General features: G+C 37.3%; 1 protein-coding gene across 1 annotated transcript in view; it reads right to left on the reverse strand.

Moving 5' to 3' along the window:
* The window catches only part of CCDC83 (coiled-coil domain containing 83), a 41,687-nt gene extending 27,906 nt beyond the window's left edge, over positions 1-13,781 (reverse strand). The window contains exons 1-2 of the mRNA XM_057507164.1: positions 13,297-13,781; positions 6,823-6,907 (exon numbers count right to left, since the gene is read on the reverse strand). Coding sequence (XP_057363147.1) covers positions 6,823-6,907; positions 13,297-13,391 — 180 coding nt within the window. The 5' untranslated portion in view covers positions 13,392-13,781. The remainder of the gene's footprint in view (positions 1-6,822; positions 6,908-13,296) is intronic.
* Between the last annotated feature and the right edge of the window lie 264 nt (positions 13,782-14,045).

Here is a 14,045-nt window from a genome sequence, read left to right on the forward strand (position 1 = left end):
TTTTTTTCCTCTAATTTAATTTTCTCAACTTTTTCAACATTATATTTTATTCCTAATATTTGTGTCTTTTATCCTCTTAATGTGCTTGCATACTCTATGCTAAACGTAATTTCTTTCCCAAAGTTCATCATCTAGGCCCGTGCTTCTCAAGCTTTAATGTATACACCAAGCATGTGGGGTTCTTGTTGGACTGTGGATTCTAATTTAGTAAGTTTGGCATGAGGCTCACCGTTCTTCTTTCCCAACGAGCTCCAGGTGACGCCAAGTCAGCTGGCCCACAGGCCAAGCTGTGAGCAGGAAGGGCCTTTTATCTCATCTAAATATTTGTGATTTCTTGATAGTGCTACAGCCTACTAAAGCTCAGTTCTTTGCCTTTTACTTAATCCAACAAACGTTAAACTGGAGAGCTGAAAATTGTGATTTCTTAAAATTGTTTAGCCAACGCAGCACTAGTTTAATAAACTGACAGGATTTTAATGTATCTGTAATGTGCTTTAAGTTATTCCATAGGCTGTATGAAGTGATTGTCATTTCAGTGCATTAGAATTTAATTTGAAACTTTAATTGAACAAAAGAAATGGATAGTTAACTATGATGCTCAGTACTGATAAAGAAAAAAAAATCCCAAATACCCAATAAAACTGCCGAAACAAAACAAAAAAACACAAAACACCAGGACCAGATAGGATTTGAGTGATTTCAAAAAATGGAAATAAAGCTTAAAAAGGTATAATATTCAAAATTTAGAAGTTTAACTTCCTGATCTTTTGTTTGCAATATTCTAAAGTACAATTAATTCTTTAATTAAAAAGTTTCTGAAGAATTTTTAATACCAAGGGATTCATAATATCACATATCTGAAAACTGAATCTCTTTCCTTCCAAGCCACTCTTAAAAACAACCTCCAGGGAGTGTTTATTCAAGAAAAATTGTTGAAATCTTGGTAAGGACAGTGAACTTTATGGCACTGTAACTTGCCCTAAAAACCAATAGCCTTGCAATCATGGCAAAAATCAGCAGCTTAGCAGCCTGGGGAACAGGGGAGAGAAGAGAGCGGAGGAGAACTCTTCCAAAGCCCAAAGCCCAAATAACGGTCATTATTTGACCCATCTGGTAGGTTCCTGGAAAATTCCACCAGCAAACTTTGTATTTATTTGACCTGACTCAGAGCTTGCCCAGTCTGTGAACAGCCTTTTCCCAGATTGATGTTTGTCAAAAACAATCAGAGTAATTTTAAACATTGCAGTTCCTTGAGGTGGTAAATAAGTTGACAAAAACAAAAACTTAAAGGAAAGCTGGAGACGAGATGTCCATAGGGGGCTTGAAAACTGACATATTCCTGGGACTCTAAAAGGCCACAGGTGCGTGTATAGGGCTGTGCGCATACTCAGGGCTCTGCATTCGCTCAGGAAAGACCCAAGAAGTTCCTGAGATCTCACCTCTGGCTGATCTTGAGCCTCTGCAGAAACAAAGAGTGAAGGTTAAGATGAAACTGAAAACTGTCTGCCTGGGTGTAGACAGCAGGCCCCCAACAAGCACCCAGAGCCCCTCAGCAAAGGCCTGGAGATTTATTAGTTAGAGGCATTTAAGGAGACCTCTGTGCAGTCATTAGCTGACCACTAAGGGAAGCGAGCAGAGACTTCAGTGGCCACACACAACGGAAAAATATAAGCTTTACATAATCAGTTTTTTAAAAGTCATAAACAACTACAATATGCGGCAACTGCAATAAAACCTGGAGAAAGGAGAGGATCTAGTTTCCGGAGTTGTCACAATATAACTCAGTATGTCACAATATAATTCAAAATGTCCAGTTTGCAGCTAAAAAAATCATGAGACGGCAATAACAAGAAAGTATGACATACACATATTCTTAGTGGGATTTTTATTACACACAGGAATAAAAGGCAACCAATAGGAACTGTCCTTGAGGAGGCCCAGACATTTGATGTTCTAGACACAGACTTTAAACCGTCTATCTTAAATATGTTCAAAGAGTGAAAGGAAACCATGTCTAAAGAACTGAAAGAAAGCATGAGAATGATGTCTTACCAAACAAAACAGGAATAATGAGAAATAATAAGTTAATTTTTAAAAAGGAGCCAAATATAAATTATGGCACTAAAAAATACAATAACTGAAAGGAAAAATTTACTAGAAAGGCTTAGTATCAGATTTGAGCAGGCAGATTTATTATTCAGCCCTAAAAGGAATGAAGTACTGTGCACTGGGCTTAATGTTTGTGTTCCCCCCAGACTCATGGTGAAGCCCTTACCCCCAGTGTGATGGTATTTGGAGCTGGGGCCTTCAGAGGAAATTAGGTTTAGATGAGGTCATGATGGTAAAGCACCCATGATGGGATTATTGCCTTTAAAAGAAGAGATCAGATCTCTTTCTCTCTACCACTGTATTAAAAAAAACTGTCTCACTCCTTATACAACAATTAACTCAAAATGGACCATGATTTAAGTGGAAACAGTGAAACTATCATAATTTTAAAATAAAACATAGCATAAAATCTTTGGAATGTAAGACTAGGCAAACAGCTTTTAAACTTGACACCAAAAGCAAGCTCTGTAAAAGGAAAAATTAATATATTGGACTTCATTAAAATTAAAAACTTTTGCTCTGTGAAAGATCCTGTTATGAAGATGAAAAGATATACCACAGACTGAGAGAAAATATTTACATATAACATATCCAACAGAGGACATACCTAGAAAATTATCTATCTGTCTGTTTTTTTTTAACTTGCAAAACTCAACAGTAAAAAAAAAAATTCCAGTTAGAAAATAGGCAAAAAGCATGAAGATAAATTTTACCAAAGAGGATATATAGATGACAAATAAACACAAGACATATGTTCAATATCATTAGCGATTAGAAATGCAAATTAGAACTGTAATGAGAATCACTACCCACTATCAGAATGGCTAAAATAAAGTAGTGACATCACCAAATGCTGACAAGGAAGCAGAGAAAAGTAGATCACTCATATATTGCCACTACTCTGTTAAAAAAGAATGCCAATTTCTTACAAAACTAAACATTTGCTTACCATACAACCCAGCAACTGCATTCTTGGGTATTTATCTCAGAGAAATGAAACCTTATATTCACATAAAAACTTGTACACAAATGTTTACAAAAGCTTTATTTGTCATAGCCAATTACTAGAAACAACTCATATGTATTTCAATAGGTAAATGGTTAAACAAACTGGATCTGTCTGTATTATTTCTCATAACTTCATATGAATTTATAATTATCTCAAAAAATTTAAGAAAATGAAGGTCAATGTTAGCAAGTGATAAACAATTTGTTTCTCTGATTCTCAAATTCATTTTCTTGAATGAAATATATTTGTGTTTTGTTTTCTTATAAATATTTGAGTTACTTTGTCTTGACATAGTTATTTTAAAACGAAATACTTATAGAAACATGAATAATAGCAATGGAAATATTGCTTGCCAGACTATTGCACTAATACTTTTTCCAAATATGTATTTTCCCACTTATTTTTTGTAGAAGTGGAAAATTCCTTTATCATGTATGGTCTGTATACTAAGTAAATCTTTATCTGATTTTATTTATGCTAATTTTAGTAAGGCAAAATTGGTCTCCAGCTTAAAAATATCAATTCCAGCCTAAAAATATTTATCATGCTATACAGGCAAACATTTCCAAAGATAGTGATAGTTTAAAAACCACTACATGTTATTCAGAAAAAAATAATATGTAACAAAGAAAGAAATTTTCCTTTTACTTTCCATATTAGCAAAATACTTCTCAAAAGGAAACCAGTCCTTGTTTCATTTATAAATTAAAGCAGTATCCTATGTCCTAAAAATATAATCAAATGCTGCATAAACAATACTAAATCATATTTGGCATTACATGTAAATGTAATAACATCTATATTAACTTTCCAAACCCCATATGACTTTCAAATGAAAGGGAAATGTTCCTGACAATGTTATACAATTCACTATATCTGAAAAATTATTTTGAGTGATATACTGAAAGTACAATTTAGTTAGTTATATTCACCAATGTGCTAAAAAAGAATGTTCATCCTACAAAGAAAAGTAAATATTATTTGAGGTAAGAATAATGATCACATTATAAAATATAAAAAAGGATATTTGGTAAATAAGCTACACAAAAAGCATTGATTCTATTTTGTTATAAGACCCTCTCATGGGCTTTACCCTTTTAACTTTCTAAGATACACAAGAACAAGAAGTTACCAAAATAGTACAGTTTTCGCCAATGATAACATCTTATATAACCATAGCACATTATCAAAAGCAGGAAATTGACATTGGTACAATGTTATTAACTAAACACTTTATTTGTATTTCACCACTTTTTACATATGCTCTTTAAATGTACAGTATTATGAAGTTTTGTCATATGTGCATATGAGTTATCACTATAGAGATGATATGTGAAGTGATGGTGTTAAATAAGATCTTTAGAATGAAAGAGAAGGGTTGAGATCTGAACCCTGATAAATCCCATAATAAGAAGGGTGGGAAAAGAGCAGTGAATGAAAAACAAGAAGAAATGGTCAGAAAAGTGGGAGGAAAATTAAGGGAAAGTGATGCTCCAGAAGTCAAAGGAAAAGGGAGTTGAAGGTGATGGGCCTAACTGCTGCAGGGATGAGGGGTATCATAACGATGAGAAAGAGCCCCTGGACTGCCTAACTAGTCACGATAACCTTTGCTAGAGCTGTCGTGGTAGAACAGTAGGAGCGAAGGAACGAATTGGGAGGGTAGGAAGTTGACAGTAATGAACTACAAAATGTCTAATGAGGTAAATGGAGCAATGATAATACATGAAGTGATATCCAAACAAAGCTAACCCATAAGAGAAGATGTTGGGGAGGAAAGATAAAGAGCATCTCTGATTTTGACATAACGGAAGAGAAAAATATGTCTGGTTAATGAGTCATGTTTAATTTATCCATTTAAATATATCTGTGACCTTAAAACTTTTTCCTTCCACTGGTGTTGGTGTGAGTCAACTCTACAAATGTTTATTGAACACCTACTCATGCCGGGCCCTTCCACAAAAACAAAATAAGTGAGATTTTATTGCTGCTGCTTAACGAGCTTCCCATGTAATATGGAGATATGTTTTTACACAACATTCCAGCTTAGAGTGGTGGAATGAAAAGGAGCTAGCCAAGGGAAGAGCATTCCAGGAAAAGAAAACAGCCTGGGTAAAGGCACAATAACAAGAAAGAGACTGAGTTTTCCAAGATTTAAAAGAAGCAGTGGTTAGCAAAGGGTGGAATGGCTAGAGACAACACTGTAAGGGTGAGCAGAAGTCAGATTTGGCAGGGCCTTGAAGACGTTAGTAAGGACTATGGATCTTATTTTCTGTAAGTCACCGCAGGGTTTTAAGCACTGAAACATTTACAGTGTTCAAAGGGTAATTCTGGTTGCACTGTGGAAAATGTACTGAATAGAGGATGGATAGGTGAGAGATGATGGTGGCTTAAACTGGGGCAGTCACAGCATAAATGGAAAGAAATAGATACATAGCATTGGACCTAAAGTCTGCCTCTCCATGCTCCTCACTGACGGTTCCACTGATGACCCCAAGAATGAAGTTAGGCCTAACCCATATTTGAGTCTCATGGGAACAAGAACTTTGTTTCTGACTCCAAATGATGGGCTATGTGAAAGTGGTTCCGCAGCCCTGATCTGTTGCCCTTTCGAAGTCCCAGAGATGACCTAGGAGTCCCATCCCAGCTAAGGGATGTGCACCGGTTCCCTTAATGGCAGCTCACTTCTCTTATGTGCTCTGGATCTCATCAAGTGAAACCTGCATCCGGGCACCTTGGCCAGACTTCCCATTCTTATCCACAGACCTGAGGTTCTGTTTTAGTCCCTATGACAAGTAGACTGATCCTTGAGAATCATGACAAAGCCAAGGGTCACAGTTCTATCACCACCAGAGTATGTCTAGCTCAATAAATATTTGCTGAATGAATGAACAAATTAGCCCTATTTGGGAGACAGGAATCCCCATTTTCTAAGAGGGAAAGTGAGGCTCATACCAGTTTTGGCCAAAATGATATCAACATTAAGTTAATGCACACTCAGGTCTCTGACCCCAGATTCCATTAAAATTTTAGTCTTTTTAGACAAAAGCAAAATAAAACAGTTAAGTATGGATGTTTCGGGGCCCATATACAATAAATACTACAAAAATATTAAAAAATTTTAATAGGAACACTCAGTTTTTCCTCATTCATGAGATGCCTTAAAGGATAAATTGTGTTAATTATTATTTACTGCTTCCAAATTTTATTTCCTGATAGGCATATATAGCACCTCTTGGATTCTTTTTAACCTGATTTTATAAAAACAATATATCATCTTAAACATTAAATTAGTCTTTTAACAACTGAGATGGTACTGTTCAAATAATATTACATATGCACACACTGAAAACCTGAAGAAAAATGATACAGAAATTTAAAAATAGGGAACCAGTGTTTTATAATTTGGTTAAATAAGAAATTAAAATTAAATGTGATTTCAGAGCTTTATAATTTTGAACATAAGATGCAGTGTCCTCATGATCTAAGTAACATAATTTTCAAGTTGACTTCCTTTGACATTACAATTAATATAATAGGAACAACAGGACCCCCTAGCCTCACATATGCAAAAGCACTAGAGTGTAAATTAGTCAACTCTAGGCCCTAAGGAAGATAATTTCCTAGAGAATATTCATCGTAATTCACAATTTTTAAAAGCATTTGTATAAATATTAATGACTAGATACTTTAAATGTTATACTCACTCTTTCATGATATTTTTGGTTCTTTTCCCTAAGTTTTTTTATTTGAGCCATGACTCGTTCTACTGCATTTTCTCTTATTTGACAGCTGATAATAAAAAAAGATGAGATGTGTTATAATTATTTATTTTAGGAAAAATTAATGAGACAAAATCTTAAAATTAACTACTTGAATTTAAAGTATTAAATATATTATGAAAATTCCCGTTTAGGGATAAGAACCTTTCTTAAGTGATATTTATTTGACTAAAATATATATTGGAAAGATAACTTCAGGTTTAAAAAAAATTAATCCCCCTTTGTATTTCACGCTTATAACTTTTGTACTTTCTAAATGTCTCTAAAGAAATCAGCTTAAAGGGAATGTAGGAGAGGGCACACAGCAAACATGGTATCTGGAATCCTAAAAAATTCAGATAAAATGACAGTAAAACAGACTTTCTAAGGGCAAAAACATCTTGAAATAGTAAGATAAGCTAGTGTGGGTAAAATTGCAGTATTTCCAGAATCTGTCGCCTGGCTTTAGTGCATCACCCCCTTCAGCTTTGTGAGACTCCTTTCTGTGGCTAGATGGGATGCTACCCAAAGTCACAAACTTTTGAATAAAGCCAATTTGATCTTTAAATTTACTCAGTTAAATTTTTGTTCTTTAACATTACCTAAAGCTTAGGTGGGCAAAAAATTTTGAGGGAGTGCCTTTTTTACTTCCCATTTTTAAGGAAAGAAATAAAAATAGTATAAATGAAAATTATCTAATGTAAAAAGAGCTTATGCATATGTGTGCCAACTACACAATTGCTGCTATTATAAATATAGTAACCTAATTATCTGCATAGGTGGAACGACAAATGAATCTCAAGTGTGTGGTGTCCCATAGTTGAGACTGAGTCTTTCGATGGGCTTCAGCTTAGAGCCCACCCTCCTTGGTGATGACTGAGCAGGCAAAGGTAGGGTTGGAGACTGTATCCAACCCCAACCTGAGATACTGCATAGGACACAATTTTACTGAAACTATTTGTTTATCTCAAATTCAAATTTAATTGGGCATTCTGTATTTTTCTTTGCTCTTTCTGGCAACCCTACACTTCAGTCTAGCACCCCTCCCCTCAGAGCAGTTAGGAGCCAAGGACCTAGGGCTTTGTCTTGTGTTCCTTCTGTAGTGAGCAGTTCCAAATGATCTGAGTGGCGTCAGCAGGCCTTGGGAATTCTGAGATGCCCTAAAGGTTCTGGCAGTCATTGCCCCCCCTTGTGGAGCACATGGTAGTTGCTGGTCTAATTTAGCTGAGACTCTCCTTGAAATATACTTCAGATCTTAAGATCTTGCAAAGATGCTCTCTTACAACACAAAACTATGTTTTCTACCTTTATCTTGTATCTACCTACCACTTGAGCATTTTATTAAAAATAATAATAATAAAGAGAGAAATGTGGCATCCACATATAAATCAAGTATAAAAATCAAATGAGTATTCATATTTGAACTGACTGTTTATAGTTCATAATGCATGAGCAAAACCAAAGGTTTCTGTGATGACTGCCCTTGCACTGTTCACCATGTAAGAACTTATTCACTATGTAAGAATTTGTTCTCCATGTAAGAACTTGTTTGTTATGCCTCAGAAGATTGGAGACTGACGAAAATTAGGCTTGGGGTGGATTAATGATTGTGCATTGAGCATTGACTCCCCTATACAGAATTTTATTGTTGTTAACAACCATTTGATCAATAAATATGAGAGATGCCCTCACACACACACACACAAAAAAAGTATACACTTCCAATGGTAAAATAATAAGTAACCGGGATGTAATGAATATAGTCAAGATACTGTAACAGCTTGGTATGGTGATAGCTGGTACCTAGAATTGTGAAGTATATAAATGTTGAATCACTATGTTGTACACCTGAATCTAATGTAATGTAATACTGTGTGTCAACTACCCTTCAATAAAAAAATAATTATCTACAAAAAAAAAAAAAAAAAAAGATCTTGCAAAGAGATGGATTTACCACGAGGCAGATAAAGCTGAACTTCAGAACTCCACACTACTAGACCCTGAGGGAATGCAAGCTTCACTGTTCACTGTATATTTTCCTTTTCATATTTTTGTCAGATGCTGTAGTAACCCACATGTCACACTAAATGCTGAAGCAAGTGGGATTACAAGCCAATGAGGTAAAGTATATTAAAGTGGTTTGAAAGAGAGTACTGTTCTAAAGCACAGTGCTATGAAATTGTTAGTAAAACCATGTGTCACCTTTCTCCTTCCCTCACTGTATTATTAAAACATTAGTAATGTGTCAACTTTCTTCCACCATGCAATTTTATTGAAAACTCTGGGTGGGAAAACAAATCTGGATTTAAAAAAAAGTCTACACTTTTATCTGCTTTTTTTTTTTTTGCCCATGATCATATCCACACCTATTTCTATATACCCATACTCATTGCAGAAAACTGGGGAGAAAGCAAGTATAAAGGAAAAAATAAAAACCACTGTTACCTAGAGATGATCACTTTATAGATTTAATATTGGCAGTCTCAGCTCCTTACAAACAAGTTAGGGATTCATGACCTTATTTTCTTGGAATAGATTTTTTTAAAGTTCAATTGTTCAGAAATCATTGACTATATACTATGTGCTCACATCTCTTCATTAGGAATTAAGATTGTATAAGAGAAATATAAGATGCTGCCTGGGGACCTTTGGACAATCCTTCATCAGATGGTGAAGGGGGCGTCTTGGCTATTTGTCATGTGACAAAAGTTTTGTCACATGGGAGCATGTGGAATGAGTCAAGTGTCACTAGCAAAAAAGCATGGTACAGGAAGGCTTTGGCTGTTCCAGTCCATGGGATTATTTATTTAGTTTCAACATAGGAAAGAGGAAAAAGCATGGAATATTCAATTCATATCTTGTACTAGATCATAAGAATTTTTAAATGTTTGCTTCTTTGTAAACCTCTGTTGAAAAGGAGAAAGACCAGCCTCTGGTTGACTTAAAAGACAGAGAAAAAGATGTAACTGGATGTCATCACTGAAACCATGGGAGCAAATTAGAGCCAGGTTGGACTCAACAGAGCCTGACTTTTGTCTACCTCTCCCAGGATGACATGAGAGAAGTTTTCAGTTGTGTTGAGAGATGAGTATGGATAGTATCTAGTTATTACTTAATGTCATCTAAAGTATAAAATAAAAGGGAACTTTCTTAAAAGTCCTTTCCCATGGGTCTTTCTCTCTTAGTGTTCTGAGGCATTCACTCTTTGCCTTTTAAAAATAACTTTTGAATAGATTTGGAGTCTCTCAAGAACAGGGAGATGGATTTTCCCTGAATGGTGTTAAAAACAGTTCTCTTAAAGACTAGCATCATCAGCTCCACCCTTTCAGCCTTGTCCCCCTCCAATAAATGCTTCCATAGGGAAAATGGAAATTCCATGGCCAGGATTCTCACCTGATTCTAATCTTGCCCATTGTATATATGCGATGAGGTAATACTTAGCCGGTTTCACAGGCACCTACTTGCATACCCGTTGGCAGTAAGCTTTTTATGGGCTGATATTACTTTAAGAAAAGCTCCATCCAGTGCTAGAATGGAGCCCAAAGCAGAAGCAGAGAGCCTTGAGAGAAGCAGAGAGGGAAGCAGCAGAACCCTGTGCTAGGAAGAGAGAAGGGAGCCGAAGGGAGTGGAGCAGGAGCCATGGGGGGAAGCAGCACCAGGCAGCACATGGGGAGCAAAGGCTGGAGCCAGGCCAGGGACAGACATGGGCTTGCGGCTTGTAGGCAGCCAGGTGACTGCCGTACGAATAAAGCTTGGTATGAGCCCCTTTTTACTGACAACAGAACTGGTCTCCGTGAAATCATAGTGAACTTGCCCAGAGCTAGGAACCCCCTCCTCCCAGAGCTACAGCTTCCGTTCCCCAATCTTGAGTGTTCCACAGGGCTCTGCTTATCTGACCCTCACCTAAACCACCAGAGTCAGCTCCTGCCCTCTCCCCCGCACTCTGCCTTCTTTTAGTTTCTGGACGGTGAAAAGCTCTTCTCACTCCAGCATTGTCCAAAAGCCTCTCTCTCCTCCACTTTGTCTCCATAATACCTGTCCATCTTCCAGAGCTAAGCTCAAACATTGCTTTCTCAAACAAGCTCTCCCTGACTCCTCTTAATATAGGATGGGGACCTGAGACCAGCATCATGATTAACTTTCCGAACATGCTGAGATATAAACAGTATAACAGGGGGGATTTTATCTTAAGGCTAAGATCCCATTTTAAAAGCCAGGAAGTTAGGAAGTAAGATACCTAACATATTCTTTAGCAAACAGACAATAACTCGGCCCACCTGTTAATTTGGGGAGGCGGAAAATCCCAGGGCAAAATGCTTTGAAACCAAAATCAGTCAAAAGGAGAAATAAAGTTTCAAACCAGCATATTGCTTACAAGGAGTCTTTCCACGTCTCTCCCTCCCCTGCTGTGGCAGAAGCTAGTGAATACAGCTCCCTGCCAACCTCTCAGGTCCAGATAAGCCCTTGCTCGCCCACGTAATTACCCACTGATATGGAGATGGCTACCTCTCTCCACCCCTTGGAAACGCCTGTTGATATGTAGATGCACAAAAGCCAGGTGAGAGATTCTGGAAATATTGCAGTTTTACCCACACCACCTTAGGGACAGGGCTGGCGGGTCTTGATTGATATGTTCCCAGAGGGAAGCTGCTATCCTGGGGAGGAACCGGATCAGTACATTTCTTGTGTTATTTTTGCAGAATTACCTGGAGTACTGATAACAGAGGATACATGGTGTCTCTCACCAGAGATAAGCATCCTGAGACCACTTGACAAGTTTATACCCCCTGGCCCTTTGAAAAATCCTTAAAAGAGGGAACCCCCAACCTTTCAGCATGCTCCTCTCTGAGGACACCAGCACCTTTTCTCTCTTTAAGTGTGTAACTTTAAATAAAGCTTTCTTACTGCTGAACCTAATCACATTTTGTCTCTCTGCACTTTTCCAATGGTAAGCATCTTTGTTTCTTTGCTATTTCATTCTATTTCTAAGTCTTCACTCTTGTCTCTGCTTTAGTCCTGATAAGAGGGGAGGGGCTGCTGGGAGCTCAGATTTGGACCTTGCAAGTTCCCATTACCTGGGTGACCCAGAGGGACCTGCAGCTGCAGGAGCTGCCTGAAAATCTCCTCTCTTTGGAAAGCTCTCAGAACACAATCTCACTCCATCCTGCGCTCTGCAGCTCCCCCAAATTCTAGGGTGGTAGAGGCTAGCCCCCATGCCGTGCAGATACAAGCAGGCACGAGATGCCAGGTGACCCTGGCTTCAGGAACTGGCAAGGGAGATTTCCCTATGCCAAGAAGTTCACCAAGCTCCTGCTCCCTCTCTGCACTTTCCTGCCCTCAGCTGCCTACAAGGCCACTGCCATTCATTACTACTCTTGCTCTAATGAATTTCTTCTTTACCTACACTCTTCCTACCTGCTTGAAAATTCTTCCTTGTTCAGAGTCAAGAAACCTCCTCCATCCAGGTTGAAGTTTCACCTGGAGCACAGGGAGAGACCTGCCAGATGCAGCTGCCAGGCAACACTCTGACTGCATCAAGTCCGTTAGTTATACCATTACACAGCATCCTACACTTTTCTTTGATAGCACCTTAATTATAGCTATGTCATTTTTTTTAAAAAGCTTCAATCAGTTGTTTAACATCTGTCTCCCATGCTTCATTGGGGCAGGGACCATGTGGTGCTTTGCTGTACAGTTGTCTTCCAGGACCCAGTACTTACCTTGTAAACATTCAAGTAGATATTCAGTAAGTACATGAATGAAGTACACTTTTATTTGGGAAAAGACTGACATGTATTCATTCACTCACTAAGGATTACACACAACTCCTACCCACACTGAAAGTTGAGGTTCAAAAGCTCTCTAGGGGCTTACTATCCATTAGTTGGATAAAACAAAAATATAGGTGTTACATCTAGTTTGTCTCTAGCTCCTGAGAATGAGACATTAAGAAATATTATTATTATTGAAAATAATTCTAAATCATTTGGATTTGATCTGTAGCCATTTGGGATAATGCCAATTGGAATGTCTAGAACGGGAAGAAATTTAAACAAATTTCCTCTTTTCCTTTTCTATAAATGTATGCTAACTCTTCTATGTTGTATTTTAAGAGGTAAGCTAGCAAGCTGTTGGGTATATATGGAAGAGTGGCCAGTAATACAGTGGGAGGAGAGAGAGAGCCAAAACTACTTAGAATGCTGTTTTATAGCTACTACTTGGACTATTTATAGTTAAAAAGTTTCCAAAAACTTTAAAAAAATCTGAACATAGCCCAAGAGTGCATTATATCTCCTACCTACCTCCAATCCAGTTCCCCTGACAGTTTTGAGTGCCCGATTTTCCATCTGGGGTTATATGAGTCTAACAACAATTGCCATTTACATCTGGGAAACTTTGGATTTCATAAACTAAGCTTACTGATAGTCTAGAAGTGCTTCATTGGTAGGCAATTTGACTTCTTTGCGTGGCTCATCTTGAATGTCCTTTTTATTTGTTTTCGCCGTGTTTTGCATTGTGTTGCTTAGCTAGTAAGAAATATACCTGTTTAGAAAAGAGACATAGGAAAAGTAAATAAATTCTGTCTGCCCCTCTACTTGTATTAATTCAAGATAAGTTACTGCAGGACTCAATTTAAAACTGGCTTGTCCATCCAGACTGCTTCCGTCTCTCCAGACCTAACGTCCACAATTCTGGGACTTCACGAATGGAAGGGAGTCTTGGGTCTGGTGAGTTACATGTTGAGCCCAGGCACAGCATTCCCCAACCTGAAACTTTCTAACTTATTCACTCCCTTATGTTATTCATCTACATCTGTTGCCCCATCAAGCCGCTTTAAGAGCAAAGACGAATTTCTTCAGTCATTTGTTTCTCCATAGTATTTGGCCAGGGTGCACTGCATATAGAAGCAGCTCAATAAATGTCTCTTAATTTTTTTTAATTAGGCAAAACGAAAGCATCACTTACTATGAGCATCAAGAAACTAGGATCCAAAAGTATTAGGTTTGGCCAGAGTTGCTTTAAAAAGCAAATAAAAGTACATATTAAAGTGTTTTTTAAATGATTAAGAGGTTTACAAATGCAAAATAATAATAATGATGAATTATTAGCTGTAACTGTTTACCAACTATGAATTACTTTTGTATCTAATAATAAAAAATTATCAAAAT

The sequence above is a fragment of the Manis pentadactyla genome, chromosome 9, assembly GCF_030020395.1.
Source record: "Manis pentadactyla isolate mManPen7 chromosome 9, mManPen7.hap1, whole genome shotgun sequence".
Classification (NCBI taxonomy): Eukaryota; Metazoa; Chordata; class Mammalia; order Pholidota; family Manidae; genus Manis; species Manis pentadactyla.